Source organism: Leuciscus leuciscus (genome assembly GCF_965113295.1).
Source record: "Leuciscus leuciscus genome assembly, chromosome: 7".
NCBI classification, from domain to species: Eukaryota; Metazoa; Chordata; class Actinopteri; order Cypriniformes; family Leuciscidae; genus Leuciscus; species Leuciscus leuciscus.
In genome coordinates this window covers 29,138,601-29,151,157 of record NC_138731.1, presented here as the reverse complement: position 1 = coordinate 29,151,157, position 12,557 = coordinate 29,138,601, and the positions used below count along the sequence as shown (strand labels likewise).

Genomic DNA, 12,557 nt, shown 5'->3' with positions numbered 1-12,557 from the left:
ATCAAAAATTGTTTCCTGACTTTTATGCCTTTCTAAGATATAGGCTACAATGGATTCATATTCTGTCAATATAATTTTATTAAAGAAAATCTAAACAGTAATTTAACAAAATTGTCTATCGTTATTCCGCTCCCTCTTCTACAGTGACAGTATATGTTTGCCAGCCCATGCATATTCGTTTGGAAAAGCTGAAGTCGACCATAGTGCTAATAATAGGGGTGATTTATCTTTGCTGTCTTGATAATTTATGTTGAATTAATTATTAATTGATGAACATGACGTTTAGCAATATTTTGCATATGATAGATTACAGATAGGTTCAAGCTTTCTGACAAAAATACCCCTGCTGAAAATGGTTTGCTGGTTCAAGCTGATCCCAGCCTGGTCAAAAATATGGTTTTATGGCTGCATGGTTTGAAAGGAGTTTAGACCAGCTGAACTCCAGCTTAGCAAGGCAGTCAGGCTTGTTTTTGATGTTTTAATATTTATTTGATGTTTCAATTGTGATCAATTTTCTGTTTTTAAAAACATTTGTCGAGTTTCATTCACAAATTATTGTTCAAGTACGTCGTATTCGCACTATTTCGTCAAGCTTCGGCCATGCTTCGTCTGTACTCGTCATCACTCGGCTTTTTCCGCCACGCTCTCGGCCGCTCTCGCTCAGTGCAGTGGGGTTGATGATCGGATTTTCGTCTCGTTCTCTGTGTTGTTGTTCTCGGTGACGCGACGGAGGTGTAGCCTGACGCGGTCTCTTACGTGTCGGCCTGAATAAAAGTGGAGCTCCGAGGGCTCGAGAGTGACGGAGGGAGTCTGTATCGGTAAGAGGAGACAAGTGTCCGGAGGGAAAGGGCTCGTCCCGAATTGCATATAAGTCTGGTTTGGGTTCGGCCCGTTGGAAACAAAGAGATCATGGCGGCTGTAGTTGTTGCATGCAGAGGGAGGGGAGGCAAACGGGAGAGCAACACAAACCCAGGGTGGGAAATCGTGATGCATGGCTGATCATTTAAAATGCAACGAAATATGGATGCACAACATTTCTGGTTTTCTTTATGCATTTTGCAGTTCATATGTGGGGTTTCCCCTTTTTTTGTCGGCTTTTTTCCCACACTGGCTAGACAAAATATGTGCTGCCTGGTGGATTCAGGGTGTAATACTCATTCAGGAATAATTTAATCTCTTCTAATGCCCTTGATGCATCGTGCGATATATTTGATAGACTATGCCCTGATGAAATTGCAATCTTTTAGGACTGGGTTGTTATTGCACTGTGTCATAGTTTCATATTATTCCAGGGGCTGCGATTGCAAGCCCTCAAGTAAAAACCGTTTTTATGCACAATATAGGATATTTTTTACCTCCTGTACTGCACATGACTAATAAAGAAATGCAATATTGTATTCTATAATTGCATGTTAAATAGCAAAAACCTATTCAAATACTAGTGATCTTGATTATGCATTTTGAAGCATTTTTCTTAATTTGTCCACACAGTCCCAACCTTTTTTTTTTTTTTATGCAAACAAGTATTTTATAATAATATGTGTCGGCTGTCATTTGATTTCATGCTTACAGTTTTAGATGTAAAGATCAAGGAATCAATGCACAATAGCTATGTGTTTCCTAGAATAATCTGTCTGGCAGAAAATAGGATTTGAAAAGTAGAGGGAGAGCTACGCATGACCAATCAAACCACAGATAGACTTTAAGCGTCATGAGATCACATTACTGTCGGTTCACGCGTGCCATTCCGGGGCTCGAGCTCTCAGACTCCTTCTCATCTTTTTTCTATTTCACAGTGCTCAATTGGCCTTATTGTTTCACACACAACATGCATTTAAAATACTTCCACTAATGGTAATACAACATTGTGTTATTTTTTTTTATATATATATTTTTTTGTATCTATACATTTTATCATTACTTTTTGATATTGTATTTATATTATTTTATATGTTATTATCTGTGTTGGTTAGACCACTGGCAGATGAGGGAAACCTGTTAATCTATATTTTGAAATTGAAAATGGTTTCCTGTTTTGGGGTTTATTTTTTTATTTTTTTTGCTAATTGTTATAAGTGATTGTGCATTTGAAGAAGATAAAACATATACAAGTTTTCATCAACTGTGTTAGCATATCTTAGCCCCTAGCATAAGTTAGCATATCTTAGCTTCTAGCGTTCAAGAGGGCTGAAACCAGTCATTAAAAGCCCTATAGCCTGGCCTGGCTAGCTGCATATGGGGTAAAGTAATCCAACTCTTCCTCTCCATCAGATAGTCTAGAGGTCAGGCACTCCAATATCTACACATGCTGAACAGTCAAGGGAAGTCAGGAGTCCAGGACTGCATTCACAGCATAATGGGATGCACTTTCAATAATAATAAAAAAAATGCTATATGATAACACCTTTATTGCAGTACTTAATTTTTATCACTGGCCAGTGCACTAGTACTTTTACAATCTCATATCAGCTGTTATTGTACACCAATGCAGAAATAAAGATTTTCAGAGCACCTAGGGGTTGCGCACAGGGACTTCCTTTAATGAGAACCTACAAACTCTTTACATTCACACTGGGATTTTGACTAATTTCCATTGTGCACTGTAATGCATTGCATCTTTTAGTGTGGCTTATGTAGGCATATGTTTAGAGAGAGAGACCTGCCAATATTTTGGTCAAAGCATCAAAAGTCAGAGTTCAATGTATCCTGAGTGTAAACATGTTCAGCAAGGATTCAGCTGTTGGTTTCTGTATCTTAAATTTGAACAAGACATATTTGATGTATTTTCATCCCTGGACAAAAAAAAGGTTTCTGGGAAGAATGTTTATCAATAGACATGCAGTGTTGCAGTCTCAGTTTTTAGTTCAAACGGCCATGCTATTGATTCATAACTGTGCTTGTCTCGAGTACAGGAAATCTGCACCCTTATTTCCGACATAATGTCAAATGATTCAATTAAAACTCCATATAGTGTTGCAGCACAGGAGCGATTTAGCCATACTTAACTAATATGTGTCTATATTTGGATATTCTAAAATTAGCTCCCCTTTCCAAGAAAGTCTTTAGCTTCATTTTCATTTGCTTGTCTTATAAAGCTAGAAAAAACTTTTTAGTAGATCTTAACCTTTGCTTGAGTAGGGTTTTTCGTGCTCTTAATCATACAGTACTATATCAGCTGAACTATATTATGATACTAAGTAGTACCACTCGCTTAGATCATGCATTGTTTGTTATAGCATGGCAATGACTGTAATACTATAATGGCACCAGGATGCCATGCAACACTGGTACTTAATGCCCATTCATTTATACAAGTCACAGTAACAAGGAAGGAAGGAACTGTGTTTAATCTGATATTACTTGCACTGATGTCACCACAGAGCCATAGTCTTTATACTTTATTGGGGAATCAACCTGCTAATTACTTAAAGTAATTAAGCTGGAATAGAAGAAAGTATTACAATTACACACTTGAGTTTTAATGCCACTTTGTCCTCATTATCTCGATTGGTAGTCTTGTCAGACAGATACTGTATACAAACAAAAGTGTTTGCAGAGGTTTTCTCTCAATATTTCCTCAGTACTATGGAGGATGATTTTCAAAGTAGAAATGTCAAGTTGCTGACTGGTATAGTGACTTTTCTGTGTCTGTCTGATCAGATTTCCACAGTAGCCGAGAGTGAGGACTTAACAGAGTCAGTGGACACTGGACAGTCTGAAGATTCTGCCTAAGTTCCCCTCTTATAGGTATGTATGCTTCATCTGCAATGCCACATCCAAAGTTTTAGGTTGAGACTGTAATAGTAGTATTAATAGGAATTAACTTGCTCATCATATTAATAATTTATGTAATTAATGTCACCATAAAATCACAATGGACAAATCTTATTTTTGAATGGATTACTGCAGTATTTATTATAAATGGTTTATCTGTTCACATTTGTTTTGTTTTTTATTTAATGGCACTTTGTTTAGTTGTTTATGTGGCAAAAAAAAAAATAATCACACTAAAGATGTCAGATTCCGTCTGGTTTCTCATCAGCTAACTCAATGACCATGGAGTCGGGAGCCGATGCCCAACAGGGTGCAGAAACTGCGGTCTCTGAAAATGAGAACCAACAGCTCACACAAGCCCAAATCGCCACTCTTGGACAGGTACTCCAAACAGTACGTCAAATGAACTCAGGACATCATCTTTTCAAAATTTTTAAACATGAAGAGCTGAAACATTCAGTCAAGATTCTGACATTAGATACAGAACATCTAAATTTGACTCTCTGTGTGTTGTTGGATAGGTAACGATGGCTGCCGGACAAGCAAGTGGCACAGCGCCCACAGTCACCCTGGTGCAGCTGCCCAATGGTCAGACGGTACAGGTTCACGGAGTTATCCAGGCCGCTCAGCCTTCAGTTATTCAGTCTCCACAGGTGCAAACAGTCCAGGTAAGACAACTTAACGCCTCCAACATCTCTAGGGCCCTGTTTACACCTGGTATTAAGATGCATTATGGTCAATTTGATCTTTTGTCCATCTCTTACGTCCACTTTCAACCACTTCTGTCCTGATTTCTTCGATGGGAGAGTCTATGGGGGGGGGGGGGGGGGGGGGTAAATCTATGGGCTTTTTCAGATCTTCCGATTTATTGGACAAGATAAGCTCGCGCAATTTACATACGAACACGACCAGATACGACGGAAAAACACACGGAGAGCAGCAGCTTTCGTTTCTGCTTTGACAGAACACAACGCTGAACGCTGTGAGTGTGTTAGAAATTAGGAATGGTGAGAGAACATTGTGCTTGGAACGCTTTTGTCTTCAAACCAAACTTGAGTCTTCAGCCGACCAGGTGTAAATCTCGTCTGGCTATCGTGCTTTCCATCATGTGTACGCGTTAGGTCAGTAGGCTGATTGTGGCTGTTCGAACACATTTGACCACATGAGCAATTTTCACCATGAAAGCATTTGCGTTTTCAACTAAGTGGACAAGCTCACACCTGGTTTACACCTGGTATTTACTGTCGTCCACTTGTGATCGGATTGACGAAAACGCATCTTAATACCTGGTGTAAACAGGGCCTAGAGGTTCATGACTGATTGACAGGTGAAAAGATGCATTACATCAGTAACGTATTCTATTCACCTCACATGATTGTCTTAACATGCAATTATGAGAAATGTATGTTATATAGTCAGAGCTACGCATGACACAATTGTCTGTTGCTCAGATTTCCACAGTAGCGGAGAGTGAGGACTCGCAGGAGTCAGTGGACAGCGTGACCGATTGTCAAAAACGAAGAGAGATCCTTTCTAGACGCCCCTCATATAGGTACATATACATTCTTCAAGGTTTTTGCATTACAAAAGGAATTTTCCAGTCAACAGCTATTTGTGATCTATAGGAAAATCCTGAATGACCTGTCATCAGATGCTCCAGGAGTTCCGAGAATTGAAGAAGAGAAATCCGAGGAGGACACTGGGCCCTCCATCACTACAGTGACAGTGCCAACCCCAATATATCAGACCAGCAGTGGCCAGTACAGTACGTTAAAGTCCACAAATGAAGTTGAGATATTCTGATTCTCCCACTTTAGCATCATTGCTCAACATGTTTGGAGCATCTTTAGACTATACAGGGCTCCAGAATAACATTTGAGAGCAGAAGCACCGGTGCCACTTAGTTGTACAGATGGTAGCGCCAGTAAAATTTCTCTTGATTTGCATTTATGAGTGCAGTTACTAATAATGTTACATGTTTATTTTTTGGAAATGCACATTTGACAGTAAAGCACTGGGTTTGAGTTGAGATGCAGATAAAATGTAATTTTATTAACAACAGTAACATGCAAAAAACAAATTTTTATAGGAAACAATTTAAATATTTTCTACTCTTACTAAATGTACGATTGTTCTTCTATAGTACCTTACTGAACTGACCGACGGCTTCAGTGATTATAAAAGGAGCACTCTTACTTGTTTTCTGTGCAATTCAGTCACAATGTGAAGAGAAGTTTTTGTTTTTTAGGAGACTGTGACGTCCTCTTTTTTCCAAATATTAGAAAATGGCTAATAAGTCAATAAGTGCTCCTCTGCCACCATCTACTGGTTATAGTGGTAATTTCATGTCTTTTTGTTTTCATGTCTTAGTGATTGTTTGCCATGAAGTTTTAATTTTTCTACATCTTTAAACTTAAAAACATCACATTAAAATTGGATAATATTTAGAGGTTTGAAGTGCTGAAAAAAGTGTGAAGCTCTTGAAAGCCTTTGAAAAGTGCTTGAATTTCTCTCATAAAAGGTTGTACAAACCCTGAGATGAATAATATATATAAAAATAAAAAAAATCTAATATTTCTGCCACAATACCATGGTTACAGTAAGCATTGCTACATTAGATCCATGGTGAATGCTGGTGATTTGTGCATTGAAAAGCTTTCAATAACTCATTTATGGCATGGCACAATGTTTCTCCTGGTTTCCCTTGTCAGCGCTGTTTGATCTGATATCTATGTTTTATAACAACGATTTCTGCAACGAATTTTAATGCTTCCCACTAGATCTCGCTGTGTTGTCAATTCTGAGGCGAATTAACCAGCGCTGTGTAGTAACGGTGTCACATGCTTAAGATCGGCCCGAGAGTAAACCTGTTCTGAGCTTGTGTTTCACTGTCTTTTATTGCTCAGAGCTGATAAACGATCCATACAGCGCAGCTCACGGTTTCGTTTCACTTCCGTCTCGTTTGATTTTTCAACATAAAAGGCAGCTCTTATCAGTTGGGCAACGTGGTGGTGGCACCCGTGTGATCTAGTCAAATTTAGTCGCACTGGCAGGAAAAAAGATCACACAAGCCCAGACCATAACTCCAACATATTTGGTTCTTAGACACATAGTGCCATGTGCAAACCTTCTCACCAAATCAGTGACAACCTCTTAATTGCCATTTCTCCTTCAGTCGCCATTACTCAGGGTGGAGCCATTCAGCTTGCAAATAACGGCACAGATGGAATGCAGGGATTGCAGACTCTCACCATGACAAATGCAGCAGCCCAGCAAGGGACCACCATCCTGCAGTACGCACAGACCAGTGATGGTCAGCAGATACTGGTGCCCAGCAATCAAGTAGTGGTACAAGGTAAGTTGAATTGTTTTCACAATAATACAAACCAGGACATTTATTTAATAAGTAAATAGTAAAAAAAAATTATTTGATGTTGTTTTTAACTTGACCTATTTTATTATTCTGGGCCACTGCAAAAGGTAAGGGCCATTCACACCAACGATGATAACTATAACAATAACTATAAAATTTGTCCAGCTAAAGGACGATAAAAAACAGACAGCCAATCAGAGTCCATCCTGTTGTAAAGAGCTTGAGCATTTAAAGTGGCAGACGACAAAACTGCAGTGCGCTTGTAATATACAGGAAGATTATCGCTAATGTAGTTATCGTTATAGTTATCTTTATACTATTGTTCTGTGTGAAGTCCTTTAGCCATTAATATTCTATGATTTGATGTTGTTCTTTGAGTCAAACACACTATTGATTCATTGTTCGCTGTTGTTTTGTCTGCCCGACAGCTGCTTCTGGAGATGTGCAGGCCTATCAAATTCGCACTGCCCCAACCAGCACTATTGCTCCAGGTGTGGTCATGGCATCCTCCCCGGCCCTGCCAAGCCAAGGAGGTGCTGAAGAAGCCACACGCAAAAGGGAAGTCCGCCTAATGAAAAACAGGTAAACACCAAAAAGAAATTTGGTAAAAGCAAACGTAAAGTAAACCTTTTCACCATTGGTCGCAAATAATATAATTTATTCCTGTTATGGCAAGCTGAATTTTTAGCAGCCATAACTCCAGTCTTCAGTGTCACACGATCCCTCATAAATCATTGTTATATGGGGAATTTCTTACCAATTTTTATTATAATCAATGCTGAAAACAGTTGTGCTGCTTAATGTTTTTGTAGAAACAGTGATAGGATTTTTGCTGAGCAGAAAGTTAAAAAGAACAGCATTTATTTGAAATAGAATATTTTTATATATGTTTTAAGTGACTTTACTATCAAATTAGATCAATTTAATGCATAAAATTTGACTAAAAAATAAAAAAATCTTACTGACACCAAACTTTTGAACAGTAGTGTACACAATATCAGTCTTTTATAACAGTATCAGTAGTCCAAGTACTGACTACTTTCAATATTCAAGAGCTGTTTGGTAGATGTTTGCGATATATTAATTGTAAATATAGCCAATCTCATGTGAACAGCCAGGACAAAAAAAAAAGATTAGTGACAAAATATTGGTTCTATTCATTAGACGTTGTTGTAAATACAGCCTAAAATACCTACTGTGTTTGATTATATTGAGAATATTCATCAAAAATATACTGAAAAAAATAGGATAATACTTGAAGGATACGTGCAATTGTTTGAATTTAGTTTATCACATTTTTAATGTTGTTAATATGCCTGTGTGGTGTTTTTAATATTCTTTAAGACAAACCACGTGCAAATTCATCAGTCAACACCATTGCTGAGTATTTTCTCCTTAAAACTACAGTGAACCAAACACAGGATCAAAAAAGCGGTTTGAAACCACCCCTGTTCTCTTCCATCACAAGCATTTAATGCAAGCATGTGTTTGGATTACTAAATTAAAAATTACCACAAATTAAACAACCCTGATTGGTCACTGTGTTCGAGATCAACAAACATGTCTGTGATTGGCTACATTGCTTACCGCTGCAAGAAACATTTGATGTTCTCTAGAGAGCTAAGAACACAAATACGCACTGGAGTGGTTCAAACATATAGTCAAAACTAATTTTATTCAGATAACTTCTACATTTCTCACATTATCACAGTTTATTCGCTCTAGTTTAGAAAATGGTAATAAAATATGACAAGAACTCAGTTATTAAATTAGTTGATATTTCACTGGTTTTGGCCATCCTTCTGTTAGACTGTCTCACAGATGAATTAGATTTAATAGCTGTCAGCTGTTAAATTTAAGTACACAAATAGATAATACCAATTTAGGTAAACAAATTACCAAGCAATGCTTAATTTAGTTCATTCTGTGGTTTAAAAAGATGCATTAGCAATTAAAGAAAACACTAAAGCAAAACATGGTCAGGTCAAAGTGTCTGAATAATTTTTTATTTATTTTAGTTTACTGGTAGTCCACTGTATGAAGTATTTTTGGGTATAATATGGCACAGTTTACTTTATTTTGCTATTCTCACTTACATAAATGAACTATAGTGTCCTGCCCCCTCTAGTAAAAATTATATCTGATGTCTGAATAATTTTTGGTTTTACTGTATGGCTCAATTAAACCAATATTTCCACTTGCAGTCGTGTAGCGTTTACTACAGTTGACCGAGTGTACCAGGTGTGATTGAGTGGAGACAGGGGGCCTAATTTGCATATGCAAATTGTATGGGTCTGTGTATACTAAATGTTATTTTATTTATTTATTTAACATTTATCTTTAAAAAAATATTTATAAATAGTCAAAATTCTGGTATTGAGTACTTATATTGACAACCCCATTTTGGACCAAAAAGAGTCATCAAAACATCTGCTAAATAGATGCTACATTTCTTTCCTCCTCCAGAGAGGCCGCTCGTGAGTGCCGTCGGAAGAAAAAGGAATATGTCAAGTGTCTGGAGAACCGTGTGGCCGTTTTGGAGAACCAGAACAAAACGCTCATCGAGGAACTTAAGGCACTCAAAGACCTGTACTGTCACAAATCAGAGTGATGTACCGCACATTCTCCCTTCTTTCTGGCGGACTTGCGTGTACAGAGACTAAAGGACGAGTCAGCCTGACACGGACGCATGTTTTCTAAATGTTTTCTTATTTTAAATTGCTGCAGACTGCCTGTATGAACACACAGGTATGTGAGGGAACTGGACAGAAGCCCCCTGGTCAACACAAATCTCTTCTAGAAATATTGGATCATGTCATTATAGACAAAAAAAAAAAAAAAAGCTGAAAACTTTACTGTGGACTTAAACACAGAAGCACGTTCTCAGCCATCTTTACTCCTGGACTCAAACCGAAACTCAGAGGAGGGGTTTGGAGGAAAATGTTTACCTTTTTTTGTGTATAAGTCATCAATAACTTTTAAAAGAGTTACAAATAATGTAAAATAATAAGAATAATAATTTAACTGACATTTCAATAGTACGGTAGAAAGGAAGATTTTCTCTTGGAGTTGGCATCATTCCCTCTTGAGATTCAAAAGGTTTAACGTGTCTGACTGCTACTTTTATTTGGTGTATAGTGCTCTTGTGTTTTAAGTTGATGTTTTTTTTACATTTAATTATGAACAAACTACATACAAATATGAATATTGATTTACAGAATCTATGCCATTTATAAACTGAAATATTGTGTATCGTATACAGAGCAAGATTATATCCCTGTACATTTCGATTTTTGACATTTTGCTCATTTTAGATGACAAACAAAAATGATTTAATTGCTTAAAATCCTGCCATTGCAGTAGCAGCAGTTGCACAAACAAAATGAAATGGTTATTTTATTGCTGACATTTCGTCACTAATACACCAAAATTCATTGTACAATGTCAGGAGTTATGCACAGACGTAAATTTAAAATGTTTACCAGGTTCAAACATTTATGTTGATCAGATTCAGCAGATTACTTTTGTGTTAACCTTGTATATCATAGAGCTATAATTGGATTGAAAACAGTCCAATACATTCTATCTCTGGCATTATAGGCTAAAGCATGTTTTATCAATATTACATTGGCTTTGATATCGTTATATGGTCTTTTTTTATTTTTTTTATTTCAACACTACGAACGTGGAGGCGGTGTCTTTGTATTTGATAACACAAGTAAAGAGTATATGTTATCAATCTATTATGGCATATGCATTTTGGCAGCTATTTCATAAAAAAAGACGTGTTTAAAGGATTTCTCGTTTCATTTTTCCTTTGTCCACATTCAGTTGCTTTTGTAAGTTCAAGAAACAACTGAACAGTTGGTAACTTAAGTTGCCTTTTTCTACATTAGTTGTATTTTGTTTACAAAGTCTCAGTTGACCCTGTTTATGGCATTAAAAGTTTTTAATTCATAATTTAAAAAAATTACACAAAAAAATCAGGCAATTATTGGACTTTTGGTTTCACGTGTTGGTTGGAGTATGACATTTTGCATGTTCTCTGCATTGAGGACAGAATGTTTTAAATGAAAAGTTAGCAGACTGAATTAAAACGGTCCGTCAACAATTCCGGTCTGTACTGAAATGTACCTTTTGTCATCTGTTGGCGAGTACATCATCTGCTGCTACTCTTAAATGTTAAACCGTCTGACTGACGTGTCATTTACGTGTTCAAGCGTGACAAATTAGGGAAGCAATCTCTCCACAGCAGGCGCTCACGGTCCAGATCTGCAGTCTTAACTGCTTATGCAAGCCGACATGCAACCTGATTTCTCACAAAACCAATTATTTTCCGACACAAGAATCTCATCGAAGGACAGACTGACCTCAGCTTTCAGAGAAATGCAAATTCTGTCTGTTTCAGTGATAGAATCTTTACTTTTGTGAACTGACATGAACTTTTTTCCCCTTTTGTATGTACCCTGTATGCAATGAGATTGATCTACTGCCATGCTGGCCAAAGTGAACTCTGAAATATGCGAATATGTGTGTTTGCCTTCATGCATACAAAAGACCAATCAACCTAAAGCAATGTTTGATCCTACTCATTTTGGACAAACACATCATGCACTTTTTGTATGATAGCTTTCACCTTTTGGACACTGTGTACAGTACCAGTAGGATTTTATAGTGTTTAGAAGTGTAGCCTATTGTATATACTCTGTGACTTGGCTTACATTTTTAGAAGCTTTGCACTCTATTACTGTTACAATACAATTGTGTATACTTGTTGTTGTTCCCCCCACCTCCCTTTTGTACACAAATGTAAATCTTTAATAAAATACTAATACTGCGTAATGAGTCTTATAGTCTGATAAAATGTTTCCCACAATGCAATGTACTGAGGAGCTGAGAGACCCCAAATAAGTCTGAATCACCTTTTTTTTTTCTTGCATTCACGTTTTTATTGTCTGATTGGATGGTAATTTGGTAGACATTCAATATTTAAGTTTTAATTTTATTTTATTTGTACAAAATTGGATTTAAAATGTAAAGTAACTGTTATTTTTTAATTGGAGTGGCAAACAGGATGAATTTGTAAGACTGACTGCTTGTTTTTTTAAGTTATAAAATGTATTGCTATGAATTTAAAACTAATTTAATATTCTATATTCAGTCAAATGGCATGTAAGAACATTTTGATTTGTTATTAGTGTAACCCCACAGACTCTTAATAAAGTGTGACATAAAATTGTCCAAACTTTAGCAAAACGAATGAAAATAAGAATGACTCATTCTCCATTAATGAACCATCACCTGTAATGACCTTTACACAGAGAAAGTGGTCCAATTAGAATTCCCCCTTTAATTAAAGGAGCATTATGCGTTGTGGTAACACCACAGAGCCACATAAAGTTGGGAACAA

At 36.9% G+C, this 12,557-nt stretch overlaps 1 protein-coding gene across 3 annotated transcripts; it reads left to right on the top strand.

Moving 5' to 3' along the window:
- Positions 1 to 670: 670 nt before the first annotated feature.
- On the top strand, positions 671 to 11,984 carry creb1b (cAMP responsive element binding protein 1b). 3 transcript variants are annotated; one of them, XM_082175492.1, is made up of 9 exons: positions 671 to 818; positions 3,661 to 3,747; positions 4,043 to 4,155; positions 4,296 to 4,442; positions 5,226 to 5,326; positions 5,400 to 5,539; positions 6,950 to 7,129; positions 7,576 to 7,729; positions 9,614 to 11,984. In XM_082175492.1, the coding sequence occupies exons 3-9, from the start codon at positions 4,051 to 4,053 to the stop codon at positions 9,756 to 9,758; spliced, it is 972 nt and encodes a 323-aa protein (XP_082031618.1). In that variant the 5' UTR covers positions 671 to 818; positions 3,661 to 3,747; positions 4,043 to 4,050; the 3' UTR covers positions 9,759 to 11,984. The 3 variants fall into 3 exon arrangements, with proteins under 3 accessions (XP_082031618.1, XP_082031616.1, XP_082031617.1); XM_082175490.1 differs by having other exon boundaries at positions 4,043 to 4,167; XM_082175491.1 differs by lacking the exon at positions 671 to 818 and adding an exon at positions 837 to 974 and having other exon boundaries at positions 4,043 to 4,167.
- Positions 11,985 to 12,557: the final 573 nt, after the last annotated feature.

What these genes read in the sequence shown, in the direction of transcription:
- creb1b (XM_082175490.1), top strand. Translation starts at nt 4,051, where the DNA reads ATGACCATGGAGTCGGGAGCCGATGCCCAACAGGGTGCAGAAACTGCG. An exon ending in TTGGACAGGTACTCCAAACA is followed by an intron (nt 4,168 to 4,295) that starts GTACGTCAAATG and finishes GTTGTTGGATAG; the next exon opens with GTAACGATGGCTGCCGGACA. An exon ending in GTCCGCCTAATGAAAAACAG is followed by an intron (nt 7,730 to 9,613) that starts GTAAACACCAAA and finishes TTCCTCCTCCAG; the next exon opens with AGAGGCCGCTCGTGAGTGCC.